The 17011-nt window shown below is 39.4% G+C and overlaps 1 protein-coding gene across 1 annotated transcript in view; it reads right to left on the reverse strand.

Annotated features, from left to right (window-relative positions):
• Positions 1-10092: 10092 nt before the first annotated feature.
• The window catches only part of MRPL3 (mitochondrial ribosomal protein L3), a 38363-nt gene continuing 31444 nt past the window's right edge, over positions 10093-17011 (reverse strand). Inside the window, exons 9-10 of the mRNA XM_027587069.2 lie at positions 15658-15735; positions 10093-10808 (exon numbers count right to left, since the gene is read on the reverse strand). Coding sequence (XP_027442870.2) covers positions 10656-10808; positions 15658-15735 — 231 coding nt within the window. The 3' untranslated portion in view covers positions 10093-10655. The remainder of the gene's footprint in view (positions 10809-15657; positions 15736-17011) is intronic.

The following is a 17011-nucleotide window of genomic DNA, read 5'->3' on the forward strand; positions in this document are numbered from 1 at the left end:
TCAGGTGAGGTTCCCAGGCCATAACCTATTTCTCCCTCTTTCTTTTCTCCTTCCCTCCCTCCCACAGGTATTTAGGAAACACTCTAGTGTAGAACCTCCATAAGGCTGATTTGGTAAGTGAATAAAAGTAGCATATTGAAGAGTCTCGAGTCTCCTCTGTCTGTCTGTCTTTACATGTCCTTGGTTATTTTATTCGCTTTTCTCTCTTCAGTAAACAAGAATTTGATGAACATTTATTTTGTCCATCTAGTTCTGGATAAATGGAAGGGAGTAAATTCTTTCCAGTATTTAAGTAAATCAGAGTGGAACTTGAGACCCACAGTTCAGTTTCAAATTAACCTCTCGGGAAATCCTCCAGCTTAACTTTTCTTTCCTTCCTTTGAAAACGTGATATGACTTACCCTAAGAGATATATACAGAGTAGCACTGTACATACCTGGAAGTATAGACCTAAATATTAGTTGCATGCAACATGGATAGGAAGGAGGGGGTAAAGAGAGATAATTATCCCAGAAATTGGGCTAAGAATAGTCAGTTCACTTTTACTAGTTTGGGGGGAGTCAAGGTAGAAGCACATAAAGGATAAAATTTTCCTTTACCTGATTCAAAGAATCATGCTCATTTTGACTGGAGAGCAACAGATCTTTCCTCACATTACTCCCTAAGGGGAAGTAGCATGCCATCCTCTATATGAACGTGGACATTGTCCTCAGCAGCAGGGCTCATGACAACACCTGCCGTCTTTGGACCTTACAGACATGATTTGCTGCAGAGACAGCCCACACCAGGGTTAATACCATTTCATCACTGCCAGCCTGAATGCTGCCTTTCCCCAGGCAGGCCCTGTGAAGCCAGCCTCCTTCCTCCCCAGCTGTTCTTCTTCCCCACTCTTCCTGGGGATCCACCCAATATCACAGGTTGAAGTGATATGTGCTTTTGCATTCCCTTCTGCTTGCCATGCAATGGCCTAATAACATCACTCAGGGATGGGCTCTTCCTAGAGATTCTGGAAATTCCAAACTGGTATTAAGAGACCTCATATGGCTCACTGAGGAGATAAATCCCTAGGGCGGAGGGAAAAGAGTGAAATAAAGGAAGGCTGGGCACTGACTACCCTGGCACTTGGGAAAGGAAAGGATAAAAGCTACAGCCCCAGCTGGAACCAGGGGAGAAATACTAGGGCGCCTGCTTGAGGAGGACGCCTGTGCACACCTCACATCAGGAAGTGAGGGACCAGCCATTTTTGTCTTAAGTAAATAGAGGAGATTTTGAACATATTTAACTTGGAACAATGTTTCTGAGGGGCAATTCAGTTTTACATGTCCTTTGAACCAGTGATTTTGCTTCCAGTAATTTACTTAAGGAAATAATTAATGATGTCCACAAAGGTTTAGCTATAAAGATGTCCATTATGGCATTTTTTCCAGCTGAAAAAAAAATCAAAAACTACAAAAAAAACCCCAAACTTTAATGACATGAAAAGATCTATTATCAACTGAAACTAAAACACTCATGAAATAGCATGCACAGTATAATCCTATTTATTATACAAACATACACATATGCAGGCAGGAAAGCTCTAGAAGATGTCCACAGTCTTGGTAATTATGCAAGATGGGATCATGAAGTGTTTTTCTCATTTTCTAAATCTGCACAATAAACAAATATTTTTTTAATAATGCAAAATAAACAGTCTATTTTTGTTTTAAAAATCTTATTACTCATTTTCTTTGGTGTCCCCATAAAATCAGACTGGGTGATTGCTCCATAATGACCTTTTCCCAATCTTTATTTACTCATTCAATGGGTTCTCTGAATGTCTCTTTATCATTTCAGTGAAAACAGGAAACTAACCCCGGTTCAATGTAGACTCAACAAACCAAGATCCCAGGAGGTAACAAAGGGGACCCCTACTTTGGCCAGGCAAATAATTCCACACAGAGATCAGCAAAGAAGAAACAGTGGAATTTCCATGCTGAGGGGAGCAGCGAGATCCTGAAAGTTCAGGGGCTTTCCTGCCTGATGGTGAAAGAAAAATATCACTAGAACATTTTTTAAAAATCTGCCAGATCCTTGAGCTTCTATGTTGGATAAATTAGGTCAACCCAATTTACCAAATAAATAGGAGAAATGACTTCCACAGACATTCTTCCTAGGCCTGCGCACCCGTGAAGAGGGGTCCAATGCACCTTACCACCCATGAGATGGAGAGAAAATTGGGATATGGTCTGTAAAAAGCTGTGAGAGTTCTTTATTCAATTAAATTTTTAATCAATGCTTATTTTTTAAAAAGTTGGTTCAACAGTTTTAGTTGGTATGACCTCTTTGATATTCTGGAAACTCAGGATTTTTTTTTTTTTTTTTTTTAGGTTTCATACTGTCTTACTGCCTGAAGCTATTTGCAGGTCTAATCAATATCTGTTAGTCAGGCTTAAGACCCTTGCTGAGTTCAAAATAATCTTTCTGGAGCTGGATGAGACGGTAATACCTGGTCTTGACCTGTCCTGGGAGTGAAGGGGCAGAAGCTCTCATACCCTCAACCCCTCGACCTTCTCCTTCTCTGAGGATGGCGAAATAGCCCTGTCAGGAGAGCAGTTTCACCCCGTCGTAAATAGGAGGGGCCTCCACCAAGGTTCCACGGTCTGGTGGCAAGAAACCCTACCCTCACGCCCTGCTCTTCCTCTCACACTGACTTCTACCCTGTGTGGGAGAAACTATTCCTCAGGAAAGTTGTCTAAACATGTTTACAGGTGCAGTGAGGAGGCACACTGGGCTCCTATCTCTTCATGGTGGAAAAGTGGATGAACTCAGTGGTATCCTCCAGAATGGTTAGGAAACTCAGGTGTCTGGAAGCTGGAACTCTGCCCAGAATGCATGACTTGGAGTCCAGAGGTGACCTTCAGTTCCTGTCTCACAGCTCAGCCATTCCCTGGGTATTGGACTAGGAAATGCTATATCATCTCCGAGTCTCAATTTCCTCATGTACAAAGTAGAGGTGATAACAAATACCTGGCGGCGTGGTTGAAGAACTGAACGAGACCCTATGTGTGAAACATCTGACACTTAGTGAGTGTTCAAGAAATGTCTCATAGCTCTGACTGCTAACCTTCGAGTCATAAGGAGGGGGGGCCCTGATGTGGCCTGAGAGGAGGATTCACTGAGCAATATGTCAACCCTTAGGAATGTGCTGGTGTAGCTTCACCCTACACCCAACACTCCATCTTCACATCAGCTTCTCTGGAGTTGTTCTAAAGCATTCAGCCATGAAAAGAAAAGAACAGTCTTCATCTATCCCAACTTGTAGAAAAAGAAACTAAGTTTGTGCATATAATTCTCTCCATTTTCAAGATTTCCTCTCAGTAATTTTTCCAGAACCTCTGATACTTGCTGCAGGTACAGGACAAGTGAAATAAATAAATAGCAAATATTGACAACAACAATAACTAACTGGAACATTCAGACTTGCTAAGATTGACAATTTGTTTCACTTGTGATTTTTTTTTATCCTTGAGGTGAGATACTAAAGTAACACATTTCCAAAGGAGGCTGAAACAATTTATTTTTATTTTTTTAAGATTTTATTTATTTATTTGAGAGAGAGAGTGAGTGAGAGAGAGAGAGAGATCATGAGGAAGGAGTGGTAGAGGGAGAAGCAGACTCCCCGCTGAGCAGGGAGCCCAATGTGGGACTTGATCCCAGGACCCTGGGATCATGACCTGAGCCGAAGGCAGACACTTAACCAATTGATCCACCCAGGCGCCTAAAACAATTTAATACATACTTGTGTATGAGACTAAATCACAGTACATAATAGAGGAAACCAAACATATCAATATTTTAGGTTCTCTTTAAAGATAGTCATGAATCTCAGCTGTGTAGAGGGATATGGGGAAAATCAGGAGCTCTGATTTTATTACAAGCTCTGCTAGTCACTTGTTTAGTGAGGTCCTATACAAGTCCTTTCTCATTCTGCTTATTTTCTCAGTTATACGAGATTGACAGTATCTAACATTTGTATAGTTTTACAAGATGTTAAGCATTTTCCCCAGACAGTACTCTCATAAGAACACAAAAACACCTTAAAATATAAAGTACTACATACATATAAAACATTAATATTATATTTTTATAAGCATTTCTCCAATGTGAATGGCTTTAAGGAGGCTCCCAAATAACGGGCCTGGGTACCACAAATAACTTGCCTGTCTATACATCATGTTGTTTTGGGCCAGTGGTTCTCAACCTTGACTGTGCATTGGTGTTACCTGGGGAACTTTAAAAAATACTGATGTCTGGGGCTGAGCTCCAGAGATTCCAAGAATATTGGACTGGAATTCTCAAAGCCTCCTGCGTGGTTCTGATGTGCTGCCAGGGTTGAGGAGCACTGCATTCAGTGAAGGTAAGACCTGCTTTTGTAAACCACTGTGAGAATTACCTGTGCCTGATGGGCTCCCTTCCAGGGTCCTGGTGTTTGGCTGGGCCTCATCATCACTGTGTAGTTCAAGGGCTCTTGGGCCACAGCACTTTGAGCCTCTTTATGGGGAGTGGCATCTAACAAGGAGCTTTGGATCTTTAAAACACAACCTTCTTCCCATGCAGAGATGTCCTTATCAGTGACTGGCTAGGGAATTGAGCCATGCATGCAGGGAAGAGAACCTCCCTGTTCTAATTTTACAAGTAGAAAAAGGTTCAATTTTTTTTTTTTTTAATTTATTTATTTGGCAGAGAGAGACCACAAGCAGGGGGAGCAGCAGAAGGAAAGGGAGAAGCAAGTTCCCTGCCCAGGAAGGAGCTTGATGCGGGACTGGATCCCAGGACCCTGAGATCATGACCTGAGCTGAAGGCAGATGCTTAAAAACTGAGCCACCCAGGTGTCCCAAGGTTCAAGTTTCTGTAGAACAGATCTCTTCCTGTTTACTTTCTTTTTATCAGTTTTTTTTTCCTTTGCTTACTTCCTCAGCTTTGATTCATGTTTTCCTAAATACCCATTTTTCTCTGTGGATGCTGTCACCTTGGTTCTCATTCATAGATATTTTGGCAGCCAGCCGGCTGTTACCAGCAGCTTGTGAAATTCTCTGAGGAGGGGAAGCGTGCCCTCCTTATAGGCACCAGTACTCCTGCTTGAGAGGAAGCATCGCTTCAGCGTTTCTGCTGTTGGCAGAGCAAAATGGACCATCAGTCAACAGCCCGGTGGCCATCTTTGCTTCACCACTGAAACACATCATTGTAGATGAGGCAATTTATGCTGGATACCCAAGAAGGCCATTTTTTATTGTTCATTCTGACACAGTCCCTTTATACAGTCATCCATGCCTCTTTGTCAGGAAGTTTATGATGGAGTATTTAATTCGTTCCTTATCAAATAAAGCAGATTTGATGCACTGTCCGAACTTGGTATCTTATCCCTTTTTCTTTAAAAACAATGGACTTTTGTTCCAACACATACTTAGTGATCGTATAAAGTCCATTTTAGGAGGATCGAGGTCACAACTGTCCCTTTCACTCCTCCAGTCAAAGCCAGGAAAGAAGAACTAGGCACCTCTCACGCCAAGAAGATGCTTTGGCCAGCTGAGTTAAAGTCACTGATGTGCTTTTATGGGGTTATGGGATGCATTCGTTGAGATTAATTTGGCTTGTCTAACTTGCATGGGCCACCTCATTAGTCTAAAAAGAATGAAAAACAAGGTGTGAGGTGGACTCCTGTAAGTTCTGTGGTTTGAAAGCAGAAAACCAAATGATGAAATGAAGCCTGGCAACCCGCACACTCAGGACTCTGGCTGTTTTCTGGAGGGGCTGAGGACACCCTAACTGGGTTCTCTTCTTTCAGGGACTCCTAGGCAATTGCTAGAGGCAAAATGGATGGCATTCTGCATGGCAGACACATTGGTCTTGTAAGGCATGCTCTGAGAGACCATGGCTATTTCTGGGGCCAAGCTCCCTCCTGGAGCCGGGAATTATTACCAGAAGCTGGCAGATGAGGTCTTAAAACATATACGGCAGTAAAACTGGAAACTGAAGGAGAAATGTGTTATTACAGTAGAGTCAACTTGGTAGAAACTTCCTGAAAGCAGGGCAGCTGGGTGGCTCAGTCGTTAAGCGTCTGCCTTCGGCTCGGGTCATGATCCCAGGGTCCTGGGATCGAGCCCCGCATCGGGCTCCCTGCTCCGCGGGAAGCCTGCTTCTCCTTCTCTCACTCCCCCTGCTTGTGTTCCTTCTCTCTCTCTCTCTCTCTCTCTCTCTCTCTCTCTGTGTTAAATAAATAAATAAAATCTTTAAAAAAAAAAGAAAATTCCTGAAAGCGGAAGAAATTTTATCCATCATTAGTCAAGTAAATCTCATGTGAAGAACTGCTTCCTGTATAGAAAACAGGTAGCCATGGAGTGACACATGTGATTCTAAAGCTCCTGAAAATGTTTGCCCAAGACGCCTCATGGCACGGTGACCCACCTCTGTCTGTCTGTATTTAAATGCTCGCTTTGGGTTGAGCAAAACTGAAATCAGCAACATGCCCTTCCTCATCACTAAAGTGCTCCACTACAGGACTAGTTATAAAAACAAGGTAAACAGTTGAAGTCCACTCTCCCTGCCATGCTTCCTGCAAGAGTTGGGGAGAACTTCCAGAGTACCGACCTCAGGGGACACAGGCAGGAATGGGCATTTGTGGGCAGCCATGGAAAAGCAAACTACAAAGTAGCTGATGGAAGGCATCACACTGCAGGCTAGACCACGTTGCAAGGTGGAACGGCCCAAGGAGCCGTGGCAGGATATTTCCACTGGAACGAGAATGAGGAGTGATACAGATGCTTAAAGGCATTCGCGTGAGCATCCATCCCGGAGACCCGAACAGCAGACCCGGTGGCAGCGGTCTGAATGCTCTCCGACCCCTGCAGTGGGTTTGGCTGTGATACAGCCCACACGATCTCTGTGGGCAGTGACTTAGGACCAAGGTCCAGTTTCACTGCAGAAATGAGGGGTTCTCATTTTGACACTTTTTTCCCCCTCAAAGACATGTTCTTTTGATTACTAAAACAGAAGCGGCTAAACATGAGACAATGCTCCCACAGACTGGTGGAACTTACCCTGCAGTATCAGGAACCCTGAGTGGCTGCTTTAGCTCGTGTGCGTCGCAACACTTCACATTAACCCCCCACCCCAAACCTAAACCCCGTAGTTCTGTACATATCTCATCCTATCTCCTCAGATGCACTCGGGTTCCATTCACAAGTTTCCCTTTGGAAATAAGCTGTAAAAGTCATCCTCATAGTCTACACCTTGTGAAAAGTTGAAAAGCAAGTCTGTATCTCAGCATTAAATGTTACAGAAAGCACTATTTATTGACTTTGAAAAACGTAATCTCCTTGCAAATTATACCCTCACATCTGCTGTAGGTAAGAAATGCTTTCCTTGTCCCCAGGACCCTGGGATCATGACTTGAGCCGAAGGCAGATGCTTAACGACTGAGCCACCCAGGCGCCCCATTAAAAGACAGAACAAACCCTAAAAAAAAAAGAAAGAAAAAAGAAAAGAAATGCTTTCCTTGACATTTTAGTGTTTGTGACAGCTTGTCACCATCCAATTGTCCTCCCACGCCAGGGCCCACTGTGGAGACAGGACTAAGCAGCATTAGCATTTCAGCTTCAGCTACTCTAGTAAGGTTAGGGTCCTGGAAAGGAAGCAGGACAACCAATGTTTAGTGTAACTCATAAAGCACATGTGCCTCGACCAGTTGGCCTTCCTGAGGAAGGAAATGGCCGTAACTGTCGAGGCTTCTTCCCTTTCCACTTGGGTCAGTAGACTACAGCTCAGGTTACTTCTTCTGGGCTACTGAAGAAGTTTGCAGGAATGGGGCCCAGATCTTCTTCAATAGGTAAGATATCTATACAGGGTCCTGGCAGTGGGAGTAGGTGGATGAAAGTGGGGAGTGGAAGTGGATGCTTTGCTCCCTGGCTCTCTTAGAAGATAGGGTTCATGCTCATTATCCTAAAAGAGGATCAGAAGTTTTCTCCTTAAAGCTCAAATGCAGATCCAAAGACCACTTGAAGACTATAGACAAATGGTGATGGTTCTAGGGCCGGCTCTCCAGTGGAGAGGGCTCCCCGTCTTCTTCAAAACACTTCATGTCCTGGGCAAATGACTGCTGAATGGCTCCTTGCTCTCCCCATCATCTGTCATCTGGTTACCTTCAGGTGCTAGGATTCCTTTCTCTCCATCTCCGCAAATACTTTATAGCGAAACAAGATTTTATGTTCTCCCAGCAATGATTGTTCATTTGCCTTGCAAGGGAACAGCTGCTTTTCCTTTGGCGTATCAGCAAATTTCATGCATCTCTAAGTTCATTAAAATCTTTTGCTCAAATGCAACTGAAGTAGTAGAATTAGGCATACGGAATTCCGAATTTCAAAGTTAAATAAGTGTAAGTCCCTAAGTGTAGTATGGGGCACACCAAACTAATGGTTATGATTTTATGTTTTGGCTATTCTTGAATTTTCACGTTCACATCTATTTTTGAATCAGTTTGAACAGTTCGATTGGGAAATCCTGTTGAGATTTAAAAATTGAATTCTTTACAATATTAAGACTTCCCACTCATAACCATGGTATTCTTCTCCACTATTTCTTTTATATCCTTCAATAAAATTTTATCTTCTCCAATAAGACCCCAGCACGTTCGTTAGGCTTTTTTTTTTCTAGGTAACGTTTTAAAAAACTGCTATTGTGAATGATATCCATTCCCTCCCCACCCCATAAAATTTCTCAGTTGAATAGTGCTGATATTAATCCTATTTTCAGTCACCTTTCTGAACTGTCTTTATTGGTTCTGATGGCTTGTCAGTTGTCTTTGACCTCGGTAGATATTTCTTACAAATAATATTGTTCTCACTTCGTAATATTTTTATCATTACTTTTTCTTGTCTTAGTAATTGTACTGACAGGGACCAAGAACATTGTTGAATGGCGGTAGTAAAGGGTATCCTTGTTTGATCTCTGACAAGAATGTGTCTAATATCTTATCCCTGAATGCGTTTGAGATAATCTTTTAACAAGTCCAGGAATTTCTAGTTTGGTAAGTTATTCTTGTTTTTAATAAAAAATGGTACAGTGACCAAGAGTACTCCAGTTTAAAATAGTTCCTCTTGAGGAACTCATGATTAAAGAGAAATATGTAAAAGATCAATGTTGTTCTACTTTGGTACCCAGGCAGCTGAGTCAAACTGAGTGTAACTGTCATAGTCTGCTCATCTGTATTGTATCGTCACTATTCTTTCCCAAATTCCCACCTATTCTTTTTTTTAAAGATTTATTTGAGAGAGAGAGCACACCCATGAGCAAGTGGGGCCTGGGGTGGTGGGCAGAGGGAGAAGGACAAGCAGACACTGTGCTGAGCACAGAGCCCAGTGCAGGGATCAATCTCATGACCCTGAGATCATGACCTGAGCCAAAACCAAGAGTCTGACACTCAACTGACTGAACCACCAGGCACCCCTTCCCACCTATTCTGATTTATATTATCCTTGGTGTATTTCCTCTTCATTTACTATTTTATTGTATGGACTTCCTGTCATTTGCAACAAATCTTAGTGGAATTAGGTGAAAATAAATGAAAACTTTAAGAAAATGTGGCTACATTTGGATTTAAAATTGAGAATGAGAGAAATGTAATATAAACAAAAAAAATACTTTTTTTAGTTATCAGGAAATTATATGGAGACCTAACAGTATGATTAATAAGTCTCTCGGGTGACCATATGAATCAAGTCTCAGAAAACGTCTGGAGTTAAGTTGGAGTCTCTGGGTCCTCAGGAATCTGGTACAGAGGAAATCCAGGAGTTCAGTGAGACCTGCTTATACTTAATATTATTAAGCTTATATGACTTAAGTAGCCATTAGTAAACACATCTTAATTTCATACAATGAAGGAAAACCCAACGGCCATTAACATTTTCAGAAATAGGTGATTCACAAGTTTGTTGAATGTACAATCCCAGGCCATTTCAAATCCTTCTGCGAAGGTATCAGGAAAAATGATTAAACCTATCTATTGGTGAGTGATCAAACTAAAAAATATTCCTCCCAACAGAAGTGTAAACAGGATCCAAAATTTATGATTTTATTGTTTTTCCTTCATCAGGCCTTTATGACATACATATTTCTGTAATTTAAATAAAAATCTTACTTCCCCTGTTTAGGGCTCTAAAAGTGTAAGAATGATAAAAATGAATTTTAGGAAATGGTTTCTTTTTCTGAATAGGTTATACCAAAACTCCCAAATGGTTTGCCACTGTTCCACAGCCATTCCTTCACAAAGACAGACAAATCTTTAATAAAAGAAGTTTAATTTACAAGCATCTTGAGGTAACTTGAGAAATATGCAGTAAAAAAAGAATGAACCTCACAAATTACAAAGATTTTGTTCACATGCAAACTGCCAGTCCATTTAAATTTGGCATATTCAATCTACTTAACTGATCTGTTTAACGTGGTAATTTTTTTTAACATAATTTAGTTTGGGGGATGAATGATCTATTTATGCCCTTGACAAAGATGACAAGTATGGTACTGTGATTAAGAAAGGAAAACATATTTCCTGGTTATATTACTGTTCTGGCTCATCAAAGCTCATAAAATATGTTAAGGTTCTGCCACGTCCAATGAGGTTAGGTAAACGTAATAGAAGGTGCGCTGGGCTGACACACATTTTCATCATACAAATCTTCTGGTAGTTCTTCTTCATCTCCATCAGGAAAATATGTAGGAAATGGTAGATTTTTACAGAAGTCCTTATATGCAGGCAGATTAGAATCTCTGATCTGTGGGGAAGGAGACAAAGATTATTAATAAGTATTACCAATTAAGTTAAAGATAAGGTCTGTTTTAATTATTAATTAAAGAATATGTGTTCCTACATTTTCTAATGTGAATAACACAACTGTCACATGAAGTAAAAGGAACGCAATGTATTCTTTTTTTTTTTAAAGATTTTTATTTATTTATTCATGAGCGACAGAGAGAGAGAGAGAGAGAGAGAGAGAGGCAGAGGGAGAAGCAGGCTCCCAAGGAGCAGGGAGCCCGATGTGGAACTCGATCCGAGGACTCTGGGATCATGACCCGAGCCGAAGGCAGATGCTTAACCATCTGAGCCACCCAGGCGCCCTCAATGTATTCTTTTTATTCCAATAAATTTAATTAATCCAATGACAGAAATACAGCCTTCCTCAAGTTAATCATCTACTCATAATAAAATTACTGATTATTAATTTATATCTTATCCGTAACTTATAAATCTCTAGAACTGCTCAACAGGATAAATTATATTTTACAATTACTACTTAGATATCAATTATATCCAAACTACGTACCTAAAAGTTATTACTACCTAATTATTGATTTTATTATCTACTCCTATTACATATTTTTATTATTTTACTTTCTATCATAGATTAAGTTGAGTTTTAAAAAAATAACTTTTACCTAGTATTTTTGTTAGTCTTATCAAAGGGCACATAACCAAGAATATCAAGTTTTATTAAGGAAATAAGCTTACATTTAACAAGTACCATTATCATTGACAAAATAAGGACAAAATAGTATTTAGCAAAAATAAAAATCCACACATCTTTATATTAACTCTATTAACTCTTTATATTCTAAAAATATGTTAATTATATCTGTGAATTCGTAAACCAAGGAACAGTTCAGATATTGATATGATCTAAAATGTTGGGCTTTATTTTTGGAAAACACTATTGGATTCTTTAAAGCTTCTGACATTCTACAGCTTTCATTCAGAGAGAAATAAAAAAAATTACATGTAATTATACACACAGAGTAAAATAAGGCATAATCATTTTGGCAATGAGAAATGAATAATTTGGTTGAAATTAAGTACACAGCTGCTAAGAACAGCTAAGTACAGAAAAACATCTATTTTAATCTCTCTCGTTAAAACTGTTCCAAGAAATTTTCAGTAAGTTGCCCAGAAGAAAATAAACTCATTTAATTTTTTTTTCCAATTCACTAATCTTGGGTTGAACTTTAACTTGAGGAAAAAAAAGTCCTATTCTTTACCAATTTAAACTGTCTCAAAATTTAGAACTGAAGATAAAACCCAAGCAAACAACAAAACCAACAATAGCAAAACTTTCTGTGCTAATTTGATAAATGTGAAAATTTAGTCATAAATGATCTAAGTAGCAAATTCTCAGTTGCTTTTACATTTTGATAGATCTCTCCTCCCCGAGGAACATTTCAGATAAAAGCACTGTTTATATATTCTAATTGTAAATGCAACAGTACTATAAATTCATTGACTTGAAACATAAATGATGACATTTTATTTAAATCTCTTTTGTCTTTGCTCTAAGGCTGAGGGCCAAAAGCTTGCAACCCATCTTTAACAAATGTGTAAGACTCTATGGTATGTATTTTGGTGCACTTAATCTAACCTCTGGCTTCCTTATTTCCCTACCCTCACCAAAACTCCCTCAACTCTCCAGCTCATTCTTTTTATATTTCTGTATATTGGCAAACCAGTTCAAATCCTTTGAGGAAAGGTGAGGGGTAGGACACACAAACAGACACACACACACAAACCAGGAAATCTAGAATAAATTTACAAATTCTAAATTAGGGAATAGGAATGAACATACACAATAATGATAACATACACTACATAATGTTGTAAACAAGTTCTTTTGGCTCTCTTAATAGATTTAGTGAATCCAAACAACAACAAAAATGCTTACATTGATTAAACAGGTTGGTCATCCCTAAGACTATCTTTACTAACTTTAGAATAAAAAAAGGTACTGGTAGCCCTGTACTCTGCGGGGTTGCGGGGGCAGGGTGCAAAAGCTCCTATGGGATGAGACAATGTTTTTTTTGTTTTGTTTTGTTTTGTTTTTTTTAAAGATTTTATTTATCTATTCATGAGACACACAGAGAGAGAGAGAGAGAGAGAGAGGCAGAGGGAGAAGCAGGCTCCCAAGGAGCAGGGAGCCCGATGCGGGACTCGATCCCAGGACTCTGGGATCATGACCTGAGCCGAAGGCAGACGCTTAACCATCTGAGCCACCCAGGCGCCCTGGGATGAGACAATGTTAAAGAGGCTGCCTGTCCACTGGGACGTGCCTCAATCCCCATGGGCAAGGGGGTTTTATCACTTGCTATGGAATCACCCGGAGGAACAGAAAAAGTGGGGTGAATGTTTTCAAAAAGTGTACCACACTTCTGACATTTAAAACACAAGCCCACAAAATACTCACTACACCTGTCTTTAATGTCTGGGACAGACATTTGTGTAAGGTTACAAAAGACACTTGTTTAGACACTCTATTTCAAAGATTTTTTTTTCAAAATGAGTTTTTAAAAATCAAAATAAGTTTTTTTTTTTTTTTAAGTTTATTTATTTATTTGACAGAGAGAGACACAGTGAGAGAGGGAACACAAGCAGGGGAAGTGGGAGAGGGAGAAGCAGGCTTCCCGCGGAGCAGGGAGCCCGACGCAGGGCTCAATCCCAGGACCCTGGGACCATGGCATGACCTGAGCCGAAGGCAGACACTTAACGACTGAGCCACCCAGGTGCCCCAAAATACGTTTCTTGCAAATACATTCATTAGTGTGTTAACAGTTCAAAATGGACTAGACATTCTTTGATGCTAGTTTCTTTTTTTTTTTAAGATTTTATTTATTTGCGAGAGAGAGAGAGAGAGAGAGAGAGAGAGAGAGAGAGAGAGAGAGAGAGAGAGAGAGAGAGGGTGTACATGTGCCTAAGAGTGCACGGGGAGGGGGAAGGGCATAGGGAGAAGCAGGCTCCCCACTGAGCAGGGACCCGATGCAGGGGCAGGCCTCGATCCCAGGATCCTGGGATCATGACCTGAGCCGAGGGCAGACCCTCAACTGACTGAGCCACCCAGGAGCCCCTATGCTAGTTTCTTGAAATATATTTGGACTCCTCTTTTGGAATTGCCTTTGGTGTATCTTCTGAATGTCTTCAGTAATGGCAAGCCATCATTCTTGCAGAGAGCTGAGTTTTTGGAGGCAATTCTTTTGTTGAAGTAGGTGGAAGAGTACTAAATGTTGTTGCCTATAAACTGTTTCTAGCAACCAGTCAGAATATCACTGCACATATTACGGTTTTTCAAGACAGGTGACCTACTCATCTATACTGGCATCCAAGAAAATGCTGAGTGTACCTGAGAAGCCACAGCAGCAGTAAGGTGCAGCTGGAAAGCCAGCCTAGAACCGTGTATGCAGTAAAATGGGGAGAAAAGGGAGATTTGACAACATTTTGTCAAAATTTAAAAATTCATCTGCTATACAGTATGATTTCATTATGGAAAAGGATCATTTCCCTCTTTTCTCTTTTATTAGGTTATGATATTTATAAACATGCAATAAGCCTGGAATGTAGAGGGATACATTTAATTATGAAGCCAAAATGTTCTAAGAAGTACAATGACAACCTGCCAACCTCGACAACCTGTCACTGTGTCTATGACTAGGTCACTTGGAGACTGGAAACCCACTTAAATCTAAAAACATGCAAAGTAAAAAAAAAAAAAAAAAGCCAAAAAACTTGTAAGAATTCATAAGATGTATTTTTTAAGAAAAATGAGAATCTAGTCAGAAAGTTAATTGCAGAAAGGGAATTTTAACTACTGTAAGATTAAAACAAGTATCATACTTTAGACTAGTAACAGAATCTACTTTGAGAAATGAAAAGAATAAAGACCCAATCTGAAAAATTTGAGGTTTAAGTTTTAACCTATTTTTGTTGTTACTGTTAGAAAATTAATAAAGAATATATTTCTGGGAATAGCTGGTATCACTTCTACTATAAATTTATTTTCAGAATGGAAGATTCAAATTTCAAAAGTGATTTCTCATGTTATATTATGTTGGTCTAAATCCCAGGCAGAATATTTATTTTCTATTTTATTTGATAGGCGTAAGTCTGTGAGAGTGCAAGAGTTTTTTTTCAAAATTTTCCTGTACATTTTTCTGTTTTTGAACATAAAAATGAACATGTATATTTTTAAGAAAAACACTAAAAAGTATAATCAGAGCAATGCTAGTAACAATAATAATAATAAAAATAATAAATCTCTCCTTAAAATGTCTACCTTTTACCACCTTCCTTTTTTTTAAAGTTTTGTTTTATTTTTCTTTTAGTAATCTCTACACCCAACGTGGGGCTTGAACTCATCACCCCAAAATCAAGAGTCACCTGCTCTTCCAACTGAGCCAGCCAGGTGCCCTTTTATCACCTATCTTGTTGACTCTCTCACTGAATATCCATTTCATGTATTTCCAGTGACTGTGTCAAAGTATTCTGTAAAAAATTAAAAAAGTTCTTTTTTGGAAGGATACTGATATTTTGGCAATAGTTATCCCAATATCCTTTTTGTATTTCTAAAAAGCCTCTAATTATTGGTCCTACCCTTTGTGCAGGTTCATGGTTTTATAAACACAGGTTTTGGCTATTTTGTACAATTTTTTCAGTCAGGTGCTACTGAAAAGTGGAAAAAAATTTAATTTAGCAGATAATGTGGAGAAACAGTCACTTATCTTCAAGCCACATTTATGAGTTAAAGGAGAATTTATGGCACATATTCATGTAACTGAACAATGGAAAATAAAGATGGTTTACATACATACCTTTACTAGGCAATTTTTATGTCCAGGTACAGAGCCATTTACATAGATTATATTGTGCTTTGTGTTTATTCTCCATACCTAAAGAAAGAAATGAAATCGAATTTTAAGAGTTAAAAATTTGAGAATATACTTGTATTAAGACAAGCAATATGTTACTAAAAGCTGAGGCTATAAGTAGCCTATGAAGTAATCATCATATTGGCACTTCAAAATGTTGAATGAGAATAGGAAAAATTCAAATCCTATTGATGACTTGTAATATATGATTATAACAGATATGTCTTAGGGAAGTGGTAGCAAACACTCATTTTAAAAGATTTATTTTAGAGAGAGACAGCACAAGTGGGAGGGGGAGAGGGAGAGAGAATCTCAAGCAGACTCCATGCTGAGCACAGAGCTAGACGTGGGGCTTGATCCCACAATCCTGAGATCATGATCTGAGCTGAAATCAAAAGTCGGATGCTTAACTGACTGCACCACCCAGGCACCCCGCAAACTCTCATCATTTTAAATACAAATGTGACTGAACAACCAAGACTGCTTGGATATCTCAATGGACTCTGCTGGCACCATTAACAAGTGGAAATTCAATTTTATTTTAGTTTTATTTAATACTAGCTTGCTGCAACTAGAAACTGGGGAAGCCACAACCTTTCTGGGTCTAATTTTCAAAATAAGTGTGCTGAGCAGATGGTCCTCATGTGGGTGGCCTTTCATGTGGAAAAAAGCTTATACAAATGGGGGAGAATGGTCAAGAAATGGTAGTGAAAGAACAACTCATGTGGGGGGAAAATCAAGTCTGACCCACAGCTCACAGCTCCTAGTGGCTAAATGTTAAATACTACGGAAATTGAAATATCGCACACATATGCACATGCAAATACACACACACACGCACAGAAAATACACACAAAGATATAAATAGGTGATCTCTTATAGATGTAAAAGTAGTAGAAGGGAAAAAAATCTTAGATTTAATTACATAAAATTTAAAAAACTCTGCTGGTCAAAATTTATAAATAAAATGTATCTAGAATAGAGGCTGGAAGAACATGCACCAAAATGTTAACAGTGTTTATCTCTGGGTATTGTTTTTAGGAGGAGCTATTTTCTTCTTTGTACTTTCTATACTTTGAAACATATACACATACACATATAAACATTAGTTATTTGTCAAATTCCTCAAATTACCAGGGACTGAATTTAACTCCCCCCCTTTAAATACATATAGTTATTTTATAAAGATGGATATATACCACAATCCTTTCTTTAGTACTATCTTTTCCCTCCTGTTTTGATGGTCTCCCTCTCTCCTCCTCCTCCACATCTACTTCTATCCACCCACACATTCGAC

The sequence above is a fragment of the Zalophus californianus genome, chromosome 1 (assembly GCF_009762305.2).
Source record: "Zalophus californianus isolate mZalCal1 chromosome 1, mZalCal1.pri.v2, whole genome shotgun sequence".
Lineage (NCBI taxonomy): Eukaryota > Metazoa > Chordata > Mammalia > Carnivora > Otariidae > Zalophus > Zalophus californianus.